The sequence below is a fragment of the Leopardus geoffroyi genome, chromosome C2 (assembly GCF_018350155.1).
Source record: "Leopardus geoffroyi isolate Oge1 chromosome C2, O.geoffroyi_Oge1_pat1.0, whole genome shotgun sequence".
Taxonomy (NCBI): domain Eukaryota; kingdom Metazoa; phylum Chordata; class Mammalia; order Carnivora; family Felidae; genus Leopardus; species Leopardus geoffroyi.
Window position 1 is genome coordinate 48,311,166 of NC_059333.1, and position 18,066 is coordinate 48,329,231.

An 18,066-nucleotide genomic window follows, 5' to 3' on the forward strand; every position below is an offset into this window, starting at 1 on the left:
GGGATTAGTGCCTGTGATGGTTAATTTTATGTCAATTTTATGGGGTGCCCAGATTAAACACTATTTCTGGATGTGTCTGTAAGGGTGTTTTTAGATGAGATTAGCATTTGAATTGATGGGCTCAATAAAGTTGATTGTCCTCCCCAGTGTGGTGGGCCTCATCCAATCAGTTGAGGATCTGATTAGAACAAAGGACAGAAGGAGGAATTTGCCCTTTTTTCCCACCTCACTTCATAAATTGGGATATCTCATCTTCTCCTGCCCTTGGGCTTGGATTTACACCATTGGCTCCCCTGGTTATCAGGTCTTTAGACTTGGACTGAATTACCCTACTGGCTTTTCTGGGTCTCTAGTTTGCAGATGGTAGATTGTGAGGCTTATCAACCTCTATAATTGCATAAGCCAATTCCACGTAATAAATCTCCATATTTATAACTTTATCTGCACATTTCCCAGTATAAGAAGGTTTCAGAACTCCAAGAGATAGATGTCACTCAAAGAGGTTTTTAAAATAATGTCCTATTTCTTTTCCTCAAAATACTTTTAAGCAATAATTAGGTATGACCTGTTCTGGTTTTTCAATCCGCTGGTCATAGATTTATTATTTTGTTTCAAAAACTGGAAGAAAAGACATTCCTGTCTTAAGAGGAATAGAAAAGAAGAGGTTTATCCATAGTTAAGTTTTGTGGACATACCTATCCTGCTTCCCCAATGAAGTTACCATGTTTCTTTCTTTAATAATAGAGACAACCAATAGTGGTTGCATACATTTATAGTTATAACTTTTCTCATCTGGGCCATTGAGAAGCAGGCTTTCTGCATTCTGTAATAAAAATATACAAAGTTACAAGCCTGTATCTCTCACTATTTAAAACAAGAAGTAAAAATGTTGCAAGCTATTTTATGCTTTGGTTGTTTTCCCTTAGCAACTTAGAAATTGTGGTACCATGCTCTAGAAACACTGGTCACAATTATTAAGCATGTCTTTTTGCAGCTCAAAGAGTTTTCATATGGGAAATGGCCAAGAATACTTCTGTTTACAAATGCAAGATTTCTCAAAGTTTTCTTGGAATACTGGTGGAATGGTGGAGTCTGGACTTCATTATTGTACTCCTTGCTTCAAACTTGGCTATGCTGCTTAGTAGTAATTTAACCTTGAGCAAGTGATGATCTGTTTGAATCTCACTGTCCTTATCTATAAAATGTGATACAAATCTTCCAGGATACATTTAAAAATATGTACATTTACAAATATGTAAAATATTTGACTTCATACCTGGTACAAAGCAGGGGTTTAATAAATGTATTATTCCTGTTATCTCAAAAAAATGCCCACTAAAAGGCAAGGTTATAGTGTTCATAGAAGCTTTTTCTTTTTTTTTTTTTTTTTTTTTAATTTTTTTTTTTAACGTTTATTTATTTTTGGGACAGAGAGAGACAGAGCATGAACGGGGGAGGGGCAGAGAGAGAGGGAGACACAGAATCGGAAACAGGCTCCAGGCTCTGAGCCATCAGCCCAGAGCCCGACGCGGGGCTCGAACTCACGGACCGCGAGATCGTGACCTGGCTGAAGTCGGACGCTTAACCGACTGCGCCACCCAGGCGCCCCATTATAGAAGCTTTTTATAATAGCTCTACCTGAACACAACCCAAATGACAGCCCAAAATGACCATCAGTTAGTAGATTGAATTTTTTTAAGTGTGGGATATTCATACAATGCCGTACTATATAGCATGAACTACCATTACTACAAAAGTGTGGCTAAATCTCACCAATATAACATTTAATGGTATGAAATAATACATTCTGTATAATACCATTGAAACAAAGTTCAAAAACAGGCAAAATTATAGAGTCAGCAGCCAGAAGTCATAACCTTTTGGAGGGAGGATGGATTGGAGGAAGGACAAAGGGAGCCAGCTGAGATGCTGGAAATGTTTTGTCTTCACCTGCATGGTGGTGATCATATGTGGGTATATGCATGTAAAAAATTCATCAAACTGAACACTTAATATTTGTACATTATATACATACATGTATATTATTTACACTTATGCAGATATAAATGATACATCAGTAAAAAAAAATGCTCCCTTAATCCCAGGATTTTGTATCAATAGCAGTTTTATTTACTAGGAGTGTATCTAGCAGACAATATAACATGCCAAAAGCTGGCCATCTAGCAGGCTGTAGTCAGTCTGTCCCTTGTAAGTGGCCCCATTTCAGAACTAGCCTGTAGCTGACAGGCATATTATAAGGTCATGCTCCATCATCATTGACAGCTGGAGATGCCATCACATGCCATCGGCAGCAAAGCACAGGGAAAACCAGGCAGTGGACTGTGCTTCCCACCCTTAGGCTTGGAGGCACAAGCCCCAGCAATGGAAGGATTAAAAAGCCTCAATTTAAAAAGACAGGGGGAGGGGAGGGAATGTGGGCTGCACAATTTATAAATAGACATTCCCTGAGGCTGCCTGATGGTGAAGTGGTTGTTTAGTAAATCTTTCTCCCTTAAGAATCCCATTATCGGAGAGCATTTGAAAATACCAGTTTCATTTTGTCTTTTGGGGGAGATCCTGGGTTTCATCAAGTCAGCCCTGTTGGATGATATTGTTCTCTGTCAGATCTAGGGACAGGCCTTCAGTACCTTGAATCACCTATACATGGAGCACAAAGATGATGATGATGATGATGATGATGTGTCTTTTGCCAAATGGATGAGCAGCTTCTGGGGTCACAGCTGGATAGAAGAGAATGAGAGAGGACTCCGAGACCGTCATGGATCACAAGCTGCCAGTTACAGGAAAACCTCCCTGCCCTGCCCAGTGAGTTATTATCAGAGAACCAGGGGAGAGCTGGACTAGGGGAGGGGGGTTTCTATTGGATAATTTTTGAAGAGGCCTTTGGTATAAAATTTTCTTTGGTTAAAAAGCAGTACTTCTAAACCTTTTTATATCCACAAAAATCCCTTTTATTACTTTATCTTGTTCTCCAGGGGAACTGATGTTCATCTACCAAGTAAAGATTTCTTCATTTTTAGTAGTCTAAGATATCTTTAACTACGATTTGGAGCTACTGATAAACCTGAGATAATCCTTCTGAGGGTTAATATAATTCAAAAGGAAAGACACTTGATATTATAGTTTGTGCAGCATCGGCATGGGTCAATGTGTGATTTCCTATAGTCTTTTTAAAATACTGAAAATAAGCTGCACTGTTTGATAACCTCTGAAGAATTAGTGATTCCACATAATAAATCACCACCTTTGAAAAAATTTGATATCCTTTTTCTTCTGGTTCCCCTTTGGTTTCCTGAGGGTAGAAGGAGCCACACTTGTCCTGCCCTCAGCAAGGCAAACACCCAATGTCTAGGGAACAAGATGCAAGCAGGAAAGCCCCTGATGGGGAGTGGGTGGGCCTGACCAGGTGAGGACTCCGCAGCAGGTGCAGACAGTGGTTCTCTTTGTTCAACTGCGGTGCTAGAAGACTCCACTGCAGACACACGTGTCCTCCGCTTCCCAGTTACACAACAATAATACAGCTTTTCTTTTTCATGAGTCACTTAGAATTCCAGCTGTAGAGAATACATTCTCAACCTTCTGCCTCTGTCAACCCCAGAAACAAGTAAGTTTTGGGGTAATGTTATTTTATTTCATTTTTATCCCTAGAGTTCTCAGATGCTTAATGCTTATAAGGGATATAAAAGTGTGTAAGGCAAAATCTCTTTTACTCCCACTGACCAGCAAGTTTTGAGGAATGTCTTTGAGACACAAATATTTGAAAATAGGTTTCTTACCAAATGCATACTCAGGGACTAAGGGCAAGTTTCAACAGCTCTTTGAGCTTCAGGTACCTTAACTAAAAAAGAAGAGAGGCTGGACTGGATGATCCCTGGGAACCCTTCTAGTGCTAACTGTCCATGATTCTGTTGTAAATGAACACCTGCATATCACACTCTCATTTTAGTCTCTTATGTTCCACTTCGAGCGAGGTATTCACAATGTGTGAACCAGAAGTGTAATTGGTTTCCAGTTTCCAGATAGTGAGGACCAGGGAGAAACAAAGAGAAAAATTCTGATTTGCTATTTATCTCAACAGCCCTTTGGAGCCACTGAAAATAGGAAAACAAAAGAAGACACATGACTTTTAAAATACAGTTTTGTTGAATAAGTTTTAGGATTTATTAGACTTTTAATACTGAGATAATCCACCCTTTGTAGAGAATCCATTTTTAGGTTTCAGTGCTGTTTGCCTTAAACTATCAGGGTGGAATTTGTTATGTATGACATTTCTAAAAGATGTCCATATATCTTTTCCTGCTCATACTAGCTTTGAGCATTTGCCTGAATTAACGTCTTCAAATTCTCTTAGTCAACAGTGACTTCCATAATTATCAGACTAACATGCAGAAAGTATGTGCTTATTTAAGGATGCAAATCATGGAATAAAAATGACCACATTATTCAATAGAACAGCAAGAGCATAAGCACAGAACACAGAGCAGGGGACCGAGAGCGAGGTGAGCAGAGTCCTGGGAAATAGTCAGGGGTCTGAATCTCCACCTCTGGTCACATTATGCCACATATTTATGAAGAGAGCCTGTAGTTGGATACTTAACTGTTCGAATTCTAAAATGTACTCAGGTTTTTCTTACCTTAGAGATATGAGAACCATTAGGTTTTCATTTTGTGTGTGTGTGTTTTGCTTTGAGCTCAATGAATAACTTAAAAAGAAAAGCTTACTCTTAGCCTTATCTCTTTTCTTCTCTCCCCACTGCTCCAATCTAAGGCTCTTCCCTCTCACAACCTATTAGTAACCTGTATCCATAAATATTACATGCGTTGGGAGAGAAGAGTTTTCTCCTTCTTTCCCATTTGAATGTGGTTTCTAATATGGCTTTCAACCTCATGATTCCCGCAAAACCATAGCGATGGAGCCTTGATTCATTGAACATATTTATTGAATACCTATTATGTGCCAGACATTATGCAAGCCTCTATAGGCTTATAGGGCACAAGAAGACAAACAAAATCTCTGAGCTTGTGGAACTTGCAGTCTAGTGGAAAATACAATTTGTCAGAAAGAACAAGGTAGACGAGGGGTAGAGCGTGGTCCTTTTTAGAGAACACTATTTTTTAACAAGCCTCAGTTTAATGATCTATGATTGCTGATTTAAAGTGAATTTAAAAATCTAACTTTACTGTCCTGATGTTCTTGGTGGAAAAAAATGAAGTGATATGAAGTCTCTTTCATTAACTGAACTGATGTGCCTTGTACCTCCAGCGCCACAAGTAAAAGTTTCTGTATTCCTTATTTATTCTGCTCTTTGAAAGCGGATTTTAAAGACTGTAGTCTATTCAGCTTTCTAGGCATCTTCTGTACCTTACCATCGTTCTCTTACCATCATTTGGCACAGTTTGGGCCTATGGAAGGGGAGATTATGCTAAATGAAAGGAGTCTTCAAGGAAGAACCAAATTCCCTGGCCGAGGGCTTTGTTAATTCTATTTTTTTAAATTTATTTTTTAATGTTTATTTACTTTTGAGAGAGAGAGAAAGAGACAGAGTGTGAGTGGGGGAGAGGCAGAGAGACAGAGGGAGACACAGAATCCCAATCAGGCCCCAGTCTCTGAGCTGTCAGCACAGAGCTGGTCAGTGGGGGGCTTGAACCCAGGAGCTATGAAATCATGACCCGAGCTCAAGTTGGGTGCATAACCAACTGAGCCACTCAGGCACCCCTAGCTTTGCTAATTCTAAATGCTTTCTCAGTGCTTCCTGTATGCTCCAAGGTAGGCACAGTATATGCTTGCCCACATGATATCATTTGAGGGGATATAAAAATAAGGCTCTACCTGTCTGCACCCAAGGGATTAAAAATTTTTTTTATGTTTATTCATTTTTGAGAGAGAGAGAAAGAGAGAGAGAGAGAGAGAGAGAGAGAGAGAGAGAACACAAGCAGGGGAGGGGCAGAAAGAAAGAAACTCCAAAGCAGGCTCCATGCTGTCAGCACAGAGTCCGAGGCAGGGCTTGAACCCATGAACCAAGAAATCATGACCTGAGCAGAGGCTGGATGCTCAACGGACTGAGCCACCTATGTGTCCCCATTTTTTTCTTTTTGAAAATAATCACCTTTGGGGCACCTGGGTGGCTCAGCTGGTTAAGCACCCGACTCTTGGTTTCAGCTCAGGTCATGATCTCCCAGTTTCTGAGTTCAAAACCTGTGTGGGGCTCTGTGCTGACAGCCCAGAGCCTGCTTGGGATTCTCTCTGTCTGTCCCTCCCCCACGCACACTGTCTCCCTCAAAATAAATAAATAAATAATCTCCTTTAACCATTTTTATACTCTCTTCATGGTCTCAATTTAAAGCAATAGAAGACACTTATAATTTTCATTTTTATCCTGACTGACCTGAGTATGGCTACACACTGTCACCATTACAGTATCTCACCGTAGGGGTGGTTTGCCCACATTTGTTCACTACACGGAGCGGGCGGGGCATGGCCCCCTCAGAGGATTTTTCATAAACCTGAGGAGAAGGAATGCCCTAAAGTTACGTGAGTAACAGTGGTTTCTTGTTTTTCAGGTTAAATTTATATTTAATTTCAACAGGAGACAATGCCTTAATCCCAAAGATGAAACTAGTGATAGAGTTTCAGGCAACAGTGACAACTCTACGGTAGCACTTTTAGCATAACGCTCTATGGATTTGTTTTCTATTTTCTCCTGGATATAGAGGAGTCGCTGGAAGGGCAGCAGAGTAGAGAAGGATGAAGGGAGGGCTCCAGAGGCAGCCACCCAGGGTTGGCCACTAGCAGCATAACTGATTGAGTTACCTACGTCTCTCTGACCATATGTAAAGGTGACTGATGGGAACAGCATATGCCTCATAAGGGTGTAGGGAAGATTCAATAAGTAATTTATATAATGTAATTAGGACATTGCCTGGTACCTAATGAGCACCTATGCTTCTTATTATTATGTGCTGGAAGTGTTGAAAATTGGGAATTTTTTTCCAGATGATGCTTTAGTTAAGTACTGCAAAAAGTTCTAAAGTCTTTCATTTTGCATTTCCCTCATTGTCTCTAATGTTTCTCTTTCTCTCTTATATCACAATGGGAAGACAGTAGGTAATTTTATACTGGTGGTTGGCATTTGGCATATGTTCTGTTTATGGACTGATGTCGCCCCCTCCCCCTGCTAACCCTCCAAAATTCATATGCTGAAGTCCTAACCCCGAATGTGATGGTATTTGGAGATGAGGCCTTTGGAAGTAATTAGGTGTAGATGAGCTCATGAGGTGAGATGGGATTACTACTCTTATAAGAAGAGACACCATAAAGCTTGCCCTTTCTCTTTCTCTCCACCTGCATGCATAAGTCTTAGGCGAGACATTTAGCTGACCTAAGATTCATTTTCTTCATCTGTAAAAGGGAAGGATGATTCCCTCCCAGGATTTGTTCTGAGGTTAGAGGTCAAGGACATGGTCCCCAGAGAGTGTGATACTCTGGTACTGTGCACTACGACTTAACATGGGTCTTATTATCCCAGCACCTGGAACTTTCTCCTCATTGTTTCTCATTTTGGTGTTAATGGGTGTCAGGGGCTTGTATTTACACAGAGAGCAGGAGGGGTACAAGTGAAGGGTGATTGCAATTAAAGCCAAGACAAAGAATATCAAGTAGTTAAGCTCTCCAGAGGAAAATTTTACATAACCAATGTCTTGTTATTTATTTATTATTATAATTTTTAAAGATTTTATTTTTAAGTAATCTCTCCACCCAACGTGGGGCTCAAACTCACAATCCTGAGATCCAGAGTTACATGCTCCATGGACTGAGCCAGCCAGGTACCCCACCGGTTTCTTATTAATTAATTAATTAAAGTGAGAACCTATGCCTTGGGTCAGAACTGGGAACTGGACAGTGACTGTTCTGAAGGCAGTGTCTGTACACGCTTTGTCACTCTGTCATCTGGGACCCCAGCTGGTGAGCTCAAAATGAAGGATCCCATCCCATGGGCAAGAGCCCACACTCACAGTGTGGGAGAGAAACCTCTAAGGCTAGTCCATGGCTGTGGAGGTGATATGTACATACTTGGTAAAAATAAGCTACATAAAAATAAGCTAGGGCACTGTTTCATGTCTTTGCCAGGAAAATTACACTTGAAGGGCATATAAAATTCCAAAAGTAGAGCTTGCATGGTAAGTAAACATATTTAAAAATGGGAACTTCTCCCTGTAATCTATTAGAGACCTCTTTTAAGCCTGTTTCCCACAAAGTCACACACAAAAACAAACAACTGGAAAAACCTATCTGATAGGAAATATTAAGTATATAATATTAAGTATATAACTCTTGCCATTCTTTTAGGACCTTTGTGCAAACATTCTCATTTCATATCCAACCTCAAATTTAAAAATTATCTTTATTTATTTATTTTTAATTTTTTAAATGTTTATTTATTTCTGAGGCAGAGGGAGACAGAGCGTTAGTGGGGGGTGGGGGGCGGGGCAGAGAGAGAGGGGGAGACAGAATCCGAAGCAGGCTCCAGGCTCCGAGCTGTCAGCACAGAGCCCCATGCGGGGCTTGAACTCACAGACCACGGGATCATGACCTGAGCCAAAGTTGGACATTCAACCAACTGAGCCACCCAGGCGCCCCTAAAAATTTTATTTTTAAAATTTTATTGTGGCAAGAACACTTAATACTACATCTACCATCTTAGCAGATTTTTAAGTGTGCAATGGAGTATTGTTAACTATGGGTCCAAGGCTGTAGAGTAGATCTTTAGAACTCATTCATCTTTGCATAACTGGAACTTTATACCCATTGATTCGCCACTTCCTGTTTCCCCCTTCTCTCAAGTCCTGGCGACCACCACTCTATTCCTCGCTTCTATGGGTTTGAGGAATTTAGAGACCTCATGCAAGTGGAGTCATTTAGTATGTGTTCTTCTGTGTCTCAGTCTCAAGTTTTTAAAGTACCATTTTTTTCTCGATAATATAATACATGATCACTGCAGAAAACTTAGAAAATAGTAAAAAAAAAAAAAAAAAAGTTCCATGGCACAAAGAAAACCTTTCAAAACATTCAGGTATGTTTTAAGGTTGTCCATCTTACAATGTTATCCTGCTTCAAGCCCTCCTCCCACCTCCCTCCTCCCAGGCGCTCCCGCTCAGCGAGCTTCTTTTCCTTCCAGCGGGCAAGCTCTTCTGTGGCACATATGGGGCTCATCCTCAGGCAGAAAAGTGTTCCCTGTTCCCTAATTAACCCTGCTCATCCTTCAGATTGTATCTTAATCATCACACCTTCACAAAAGTCTCCCCGATCCTCTTAGCCACTCCAGCACCCACACAAACATACATTATTTTACCCTATTATATCCTCTCAAGGCACCTTGAACTTTTCCTTTACAGCATTTGGACAAGGCTGTAGGCATATGCCCTTTTTGTTTAGTGTCCTTCTCCTATGCAGACATCATCTCTCTGCAGGACACTGTGCCTGTTTAGCTCCCCAGTTTATCCAAAGCACCAAGTACTCTGTATTACCTATAATAAATGGAATAATATATACAAATTTACCTCATGTCTTTTTAGTAGCTTTACAAATCTTTAACCACATTTTTGATTATTTTTTGAGAGAAAGTTTCTAGACATGTGTATTAGTTTTTTCGGGCCGCCATAACAAAATACCACAGACTGGGTGACTGAAGCAGAGGAATTTATTTTCTCACAGTTCTGGAGGTTAGTAGTCTGAGATAAAGGTGTGAGCAGGTTTGGTTTCTTCCAAAACCTCTCTTCTAAGCTTGCAGATGGCCACTTTCTTGCTGTGTCTTCACGGTCCTTCCTCTGTGTGAGCCTATCTCTGGCATCCCTCCGTATGTGTCCAAATTTCTTTTTCTTATAATGGCACTTGTCAGACTGGAATGAGACCCACCATAATGGTCTTACCTTGACTTAATCTTTAAAGGCCCTATCTCCAAATGTAGTCATATTCTGAGCTACTCATATAAGGCTTCAACATATGAATTTGGGGCAGGGGAACACAATACAGCAAACAACAATGTGCAATGGATGGATCCAAGGAGGGGGATATCGTAAGCCCCCTGGCACATATTGCCAACAGCTTTCTGGGAAGGCCATCCACATTTGTGGTCCTACCAGCCTAGATCCCTGCACTGTTGCTGGTATTGGTACCATTAGTAACATTTTTGTTTTAAAACTGAAAGGTAAGATTGTGTATTATTTCATTTTCCATAATCTTTGACTACTAATAAGCATAAACAATTTTTACGAGTTGGTATTTTGGTATTTATTTTTCATTCATTCTCTGTACATTTATTCATATATATATAGAGAGAGAATGAAAGAATATATATGTGTGTATATATATATATACACACATATATATGTGTATATATATACATATATATGTATATATATGTATATGTATATATGTATGTATATATGTATGTATATATGTACATATATGTACACATATATACATACATATATGTATATATGTATATATATACACATATATATATGTGTATATACATATATACACATATATATATTTTAAGGTTTTATTTTTAAAAGGTTTAAGATTTTTAAAAAGGTAATCTCTACACCCAATGTGGGGCTCAGACTCACAACCCCAAGATTGAGAGTCTCGTGCTCTTCGAACTGAGCCAGCCAGGTGCCCCTCATCTAATATATATTTAATGAACTCATGCTGTGAATAAGGCAAAGTGCTGCATAGTGGGATTCTAGCAGAGGATGAAACATGACTCTTGATGTGATGGAGCATATGGTCTAATGGAGAAGAGAGACGTGTAACAAAATTACCCCAAATATTGAGTATAGTTGTGATGAGTATCATACAGGAGAAGTACGAGATCCCAGGAAGGCATCTAACTGGGACCGGAGCCAACCAGGGCAGTAGGGAAGGGTTTCTGTGGAAATGCAGAATGACTGAGTATGATTAGCCATTACCTGAGGTAATGTGGTGGGGTGGTGAGTGGTCATGAGCACAGAGGACCACCTGTGAAGGTGCCTGTGCCGGGTAGGAGCATGGGAGTTGGAGGAAGTGACTAACCAGTGAGACTGTCACCGAAAGGGCAGGTGGTACAAGATGAGGTGCAAAATGAAAAGTGATCAGTTGTGACTTGGTGGTTGTCCTCCCCACTCTTTCTGCTGCAGGAACAACAAAATAAATGAGTGCGTGGATATGGGACATCCACTACGAAGAGGCTGCTTCTGTAACCTGGCTGAAAGATGATCTGGGTGCCTTGAATTACAATAGTAACAGTGGCGCTAGAAAAGCATGGATAGTTTTTAGAGACATTTGAGAGGTGGAATCTGCTGACGTGGCAATTGAATGTGAAGAGTGGCTCCTGAGTTACTGGTCTGAGTAACTGAGTGCATGGTGGTGCCATCTTCTAAGTTAGGGGACACAGGAGGAGCAGGTTTGGGGAGGAGAGGTCATGAGTTCAGATTTGCACAAGTCAGAATGGGTGCCAGTGGGATACCATGAGGAAACCTGAGGGTGCAGAAACTCCAAGGAGATGTCTGCTCTAACAATACACATTAGGAAATCATAATATAGCTAGAAACTGAAGCCCGAGGATGAGATATTTAGGGGGACAGTGTAGAGTGAGAAAGGAAAGGAAGGGAAGAAAGACTAGTTTAGAACCCAGAGGAACTCCAACAGTTGTAAGCTGCCAGAGGAACAAGGGAGTAGCAATGTCTAAAACACAATGCAGAAAGATCACCTTTGAGCTGCAGTGGTAGAAGACAAGGAAAGATTGTTTCCAGGGGAGCCACGTGTGCTACTGGATTGAATGCTACAAAATGATTAAAGAGCAAAAGTGCACAGAGTTTGGCACCATTGAGACCAATATCCTGACCAAAATCAGCCTTGCGTGCAAAAGCTAAATTGGAGTCAGTTGGGAAGTGAGAAAAATTGAGAGAACAGTTCTTTTTTTTTTTTTTTTTTTTAATTTTTTAAAGTTTATTTATTTTTGAGAGAGAGAGAGAGAGAGAGAGAGAGAGAGAGAACGAGAGCCGGGGAGGGGCAGAGAGAGAGGGAGACACAGAATCTGAAGCAGGCTTCAGGCTCCGAGCTGTCAGCACAGAGCCTGACGCGGGGCCCAAACCCACAAACTGTGAGATCATGACTTGAGCCGAAGCTGGACAACTGAGCCACCCAGGCGCCCCTCTTTTTTTTTTTTTTTTAAATATTTATTTATTTTTAAGAGAGAGTGAGCGAGTGGGGGAGGAGCAAAGAGAGAGGGAGACAGAGGATCCAAAATGGGCCCTGTGCTGACAGCAGAGAGCCCAATGAGGGGCTCAAATTGACAAATCTCAAGATCATGACCTGAGCTAAAGTCAGACCCTTAGCTGTCTGAACCACCCAGGCGACCTAAGAGAATAGTTCTTTCAAGATTGGCTTCCCTGAACTGTCTGTCCTTTGATTGTTTTCTGATTATGACTTTAACATTGATACTATTATATGACTTGTATGTTTATATGTATGTGAGATAGTTCTTTTCAGGATATTATTATTAAACATTACTAAAATGTAGCAAATATTTTTAAAGTTTTTAAATCTACCATGAATTTTGTTATGTTGCTTGTGCTGCACATTAGCTTTATTTTTATGCAGTTAAATTAGTTTTTTCCTTTTGGCTTTTTCCATTGCTTTTGCTTAGAAATTCTTTCTAAATATAGCAATCATATAACTATTCACCTTTGCATTATTTCTTAAACATTTATAGCTTCTTTAAAGTTTTTTTTTTTAATTTTGGAATTTATTTTTACGTATCAATTTAGGGCTTGGAATGCTTCATTATATTGCCCTAATGGTGGAGGACGAACAAAGTTAGTCTTGGGATGTTCTACTTAATGTTTTAATCAATTGACTCTCCTTCATTATAGAAGGAATGTCCTGCTAATCAAAAAGATAAAATTTCAGTTCAACATGAGATTTGTTTAGTTGGTAATTTATGGATAATCTGTCCCTGTGCTAATATTGTACAGTCTCTTTATATTATAAACATTTTTATTCTGTATTTCCAGTTTCCTGTGCTTCCCAGAATCACATCATCTGATAGCCATCCCAGAAGGCATTCTCATGAGGACCAGGGATTTCAATGCCATACCCACATGCGGGATTATAGAAAATGTTCAGCAGATGAGTCATTCAAGGAGCCACTGGAATCAAAAGGAAGATCCCATTCCAAAATTCAAGCATTCTCAGAGTCCTTTGAACAACAACTGTGCTTTAGAACCAGACGCTCTGTCTCTTTGGTATGTAACAGAGTTATTGAATATTTAACCACTTTAGAAAAGGAAACCCAAAGGGGTTCATCCTCCCCAAGTTTGAGGAGAACAACTCTTACTTCTTCATTTACAGCTTGGTGATGAGGTCTATGAAAAATGACACTCAGTTTTAGATAGCCCAGATGCATATTCATCTTTTAAATTATTTTTATTGGGGATTCCAATAAGTGTAAGAAGAATTCCTGGAGGACTATAGGTGGAATGTTTTTGTTACTGAGGTCCTCTGGTTCTTTGAGACTATTTTTGTCACTCTTATAAATAATCGTGACTTGTTCTTCTTTCACTATTTGAAGAAGAGAAAAACTACCCCAACTGTTCCTTTCGTATTTAATTCTGTATCAGATAGTGTGTGACGGCAGTGTGTTCCCCTGCACTTCTAAAAAGCACACAGAAGGAGATCTCTGAACCCCGTCGAGTGAGTGTCCAGGAGTAGGAGCTGTCCAGGCATTCAGAGGGCCTTGTGGGAGTCTATGTAAAACACAAAGGAGAGACAGGCATGAAGTGGGCGAAGACTAGAAACTCCAAATGCCAAACTTGATATGTAAAGTAATAAACTAGAGACCTATTAATTTGGGGATAGTTTTTGAACTATGCAACATGTTTGCTGAGTGGCCTTGAGAAAAATAACTTCTTTTTTCTGTTTTTTGTTTGTTTGTTTTATTTTGCGAAACAGGAATAATAATATGTCTCTGCCATGCACCAGGCAGAACAAATAAGCAACTAGGCATATTGCCACCCGGTTTTTGAGCTATGTCCTATGAATGTACAGAGGAAGACTTGCGGGTGCTTCCTACCTCATTGTCCATGTGAACACAATGCCTACTGGTTAGCAGTGATGGCTGTTGGGACTGTCACCATTCATCTTTGCCTTGCAGCTGGCACCTCACTTCTATCAGAGAGTGACCCTGGGTGTGATTGTCCTTCAGTAGGCTGCTCTCTCCACCTGATCATAAGAGGAGTAAGGAAGGAAGGATAGTGAGCAACTATCACTTACCATACCTAAATATTATTAAGAGTTCCTGTTTTGTCTTTTCTTTATATCGTTTTTAAATTTTTTTTAATGTTTATTTATTATTGAGAGACAGAGACAGACAGAGCATGAGCATGGGAGGGACAGAGAGATGGGGAGACACAGAATCAGAAGCAGGTTCCAGGCTCTGAGCTGAAGGCACAAAGCCCGACGTGGGGCCCGAACTCACAAACTGCGAGATCATGACCTGAGTCGAAGTTGGACAGTTAACCGACTGAGCCACCCAGGCGCCCCTCTTTACATCATTTTTCAAAACACTACAGTTTCAGACTTAGAATAGTGTTGCAAGAATAGTATAAAAAATATACTCTTCATTCAGATTCCCTCCAAATGTTATTATGTTATATTTACTTGTATGTTTCTCCCCTTCCTAAATCCCAAACAAGGGCAGAACATTCTCTTAGAAAGACACAGTATAATAGTTAAACTCAGGAAATTAACACCAACACAATACTTTTATATCTAATTTATTGACCTTGTTCATATTTCGTCAGTTGCCCCATTAATATTCTCTATAGTGAAAATCCAGATCATGTATTGCAACCAATTTTCACATCCCCCCAATTGATTTTATTCTGGAACAGTTCCTCAGTCTTTCCTTGTCTTTCATGACCCTGACATGTGAAGAATACAGGCTTCTTTTTTAGACACCTTTTTAGAATGATGCTTAATTTCGGTTTATCTGATATTTCCTCATGGTTAGATTTAGATTATGAGCTTTCGGCAGGAATAAAACAGAAATGAAAGAATTCTTGTTTTAAAATTACATGTTAAAGTAATTCATTATATTAATTCAGGAGACATATCAGCCTTAATTTTTTTTTTCCAGAGCAAGTCACGGTATATTTTTTTTTTTTTTTTTTTTTTTTTATTTTTGGGACAGAGAGAGACAGAGCAGGAACGGGGGAGGTGCAGAGAGAGAGGGAGACACAGAATCAGAAACAGGCTCCAGGCTCTGAGCCATCAGCCCAGAGCCTGACGCGGGGCTCGAACTCACGGACCGCGAGATCGTGACCTGGCTGAAGTCGGACGCTTAACCGACTGCGCCACCCAGGCGCCCCAAGAGTATATACTTTAAAGTTTATCCTAATGTAAAATTAAAAATTTAGAACATACGTTTACTTTAAAACTTGTTCCTACTTAACAATTGACATACTTTTCTAAAGCTAACTACACTAAAAAGTGTGGTTTCTTAGCAAATCTAAAAATGATATGTATTTTGGTTGGGAGCCAAATGTATAGTAACATGTAAATTAAAATTTTTTATCCTTCAGCATCAAAAAGAGCCACAAGCTAATTTTGTAACCTGATCATGACCAACAAAATTAAATTCTTTCATTTTGATATTGAAAAACTCAACTGGCTTATTTCGAAAATTTTTACATTTTGTTTTTAAATGAAATAAGAAATCAGATTTCCGTTCATTTTTTTTTTTTACATTTATTTATTTTTGAGAAACAGAGTGAGACAAAGCATGAGTGGAGGAGGGGCAGGGAGAGAAGGAGACACAGAATCTGAAGCAGGCTCCAGGCTCTGAGCAAGCGGTCAGCACAGAGCCTGATGCGGGGCTTGAACCCACAATCTGTGAGATCATGACCTGAGCCGAATTAGGACGCTCAACTGACTGAGCCACTCAGGCACCGTGATTTCAGTTCATTATTAATGAGCGTTGCTCAGATAATCTTTATTCTCAATAAGGGAAAAGCCAGACTGAAAGTAATCATCACTGTGTTTCCTCCTTTTTTGTACTGCTCTTATAAGTATTAGAGACATTCATGACTGCTTAGTATGAACTTTGATCAGCCTGATGGATCTAATACAGCTGCTGGGTCTGATGAACACAATCTGGAGGCACATTTACAGACCTGGTACAATTTTTAGGTTTCTCTTAAGCTGTATCTCAGCTTCACCGTTTGTTTGGCTTTGTGACTTTGACCCCTGGACCACTATAGTTAGAAATGAAGCAATGTAGGTATGAAAACAACTCAGCGCTGAAGAGTAGCTGACACCACTGCAGGAACCGGACACCCTCATAACTCAGCCTGCAGGACTGAGTCACGATCTTGCTCATCTGACTGCCTCTCATCACACTGACAGACACTCAGGAGTTCCCCCGCGTTTCCAGTTCATAGGGAGGCGGGGGACAGTAATGATGTTATTTGTTTTTTTTTCTTAAAAATAGAAGTGTAAGTAGACACCATCAGCACATTTATCAGTGCCATTCTTTAGTCAGTAATTCCTTTGAAAGTTGCTCCTTGACCATGGAAACTGAAGAACCATTCCCCTCCCCCCTCCACACTTCCCTATCATATCGCCCTGTTTGCTCATCATCGTTGCACTTATCACTATCTGTTATATCGTTTGTTGCCTTTTAGGCTTATCGGTTGCCTGTCACTGTCCACCTAGGTGTAATATTGAAGAAGTAGGCTTTCTTTAGTTAGTGCTGTATCTCCTGATCTTAGAGCAGTAGTGTGTGTTCAATGAATCAGTGAATGTGGACCCCTGGGCAACCTGTTGGGGAATGACAATGTGGTTGGATGTCATTCCTCAACACTCCATTCTTCACACATTAAAACTAATGCAAACCGTACTATTAATGTAATTTAAAAGAAGTGGACCCTGGGAAGTTAGAATCAGTCCATGTATGATTCACTTGCCATAGTCCTCTTAAGAAAAGCACCAGGAGACTATTAATCATATCGTACTGTGAGAACACATCTCTCTACATGTCAGAGGCAGACGCAGGGTTGTGTACAGGCTGAGTTTCCTCCACAGTCTCTCTGCTGACACCCAAGGCTCATTCCCTTTATTTATGACTAAAACCTTTAGCAACACACTTAGGCTTATGCTAACTTATTATGAGAAACTAAGATGGGCAAGTCTACTACATGAGCAGGGCTTTCTTCATCTCTGATAGGAGAAATGTTGCACGTTGTTAGCTGTTAGTACATTCCTACCCTTTTCTGACCTTTCTCTTTCAGGGACCTGAGAGCAGAAAGGAGAGAAATGAAAGAGAATGTCTGAGGATGGAGATAAAATCTCGAAAGAAAATGGAGGAAAGAAGGAAATCTAGGAAGGAAGAACACAGAGAAGAATCCACACCCTCCTTGTTTGAAAAAGAGCCCAAATAGTATTTTGTCTCCACATCATGACTACAGATGCCACTGTGTTTTTCGGGTCCCCGAATGCCAGGCCAGGTGGAGGTAGCTGTAAGAGAGTGTCTGCAGGTGCTGAGTGACTGCAGCCGGCAGTGGGTGTGGCAGTCCCCCAAGGTGACTGGGCACCTGCTCCAGCTGCTTCTGGCCTCTTAGTTGAGAGTTGTTGTCCTTTTATGGGCACAAGGAGAATCAAAGGTATCTTAATAGAATAAGTAATTCTTAAATATGTAAAGAGAGATATTTAAAGAACCACCCACCCATCTTCACAAACTCTTCTTCCACATCAACCTTGCAAATAATTTCAAATAAAAGACATTGGTGTGACTCTAGGTTTACTTCTTTATTAGAAGTAATTATGTAAGTACGTCTAATGGCTACCATTTAGTGAGAACTGGTAATTAACATGCCAAGTACTGTGCCAGGTTCTTCAATGGCTCACCTAAAATAATCCTCACTACACTGGGATGGGAACTATTCTTTTCACTTGCTGGCTGAGGAAACTGAAGTTTAGACAAGTTCAGGAACTCACTGATGAGG

At 40.2% G+C, this 18,066-nt stretch overlaps 1 protein-coding gene across 4 annotated transcripts in view; it reads left to right on the top strand.

Annotated features, from left to right (window-relative positions):
- The window catches only part of LNP1 (leukemia NUP98 fusion partner 1), a 38,347-nt gene extending 20,494 nt beyond the window's left edge, over nucleotides 1-17,853 (top strand). For 3 of the 4 annotated variants that reach the window (XM_045501784.1, XM_045501785.1, XM_045501783.1), the window contains 3 exons: nucleotides 2,626-2,826; nucleotides 13,078-13,308; nucleotides 17,353-17,853. In XM_045501784.1, coding sequence (XP_045357740.1) covers nucleotides 2,665-2,826; nucleotides 13,078-13,308; nucleotides 17,353-17,502 — 543 coding nt within the window. In that variant the 5' untranslated portion in view covers nucleotides 2,626-2,664 and the 3' untranslated portion in view covers nucleotides 17,503-17,853. Of the gene's footprint in view, nucleotides 1-2,625; nucleotides 2,827-3,567; nucleotides 3,626-13,077; nucleotides 13,309-17,352 lie in introns of those variants that run through there. The other variant, XM_045501786.1, reaches the window with a different exon arrangement.
- Nucleotides 17,854-18,066: the final 213 nt, after the last annotated feature.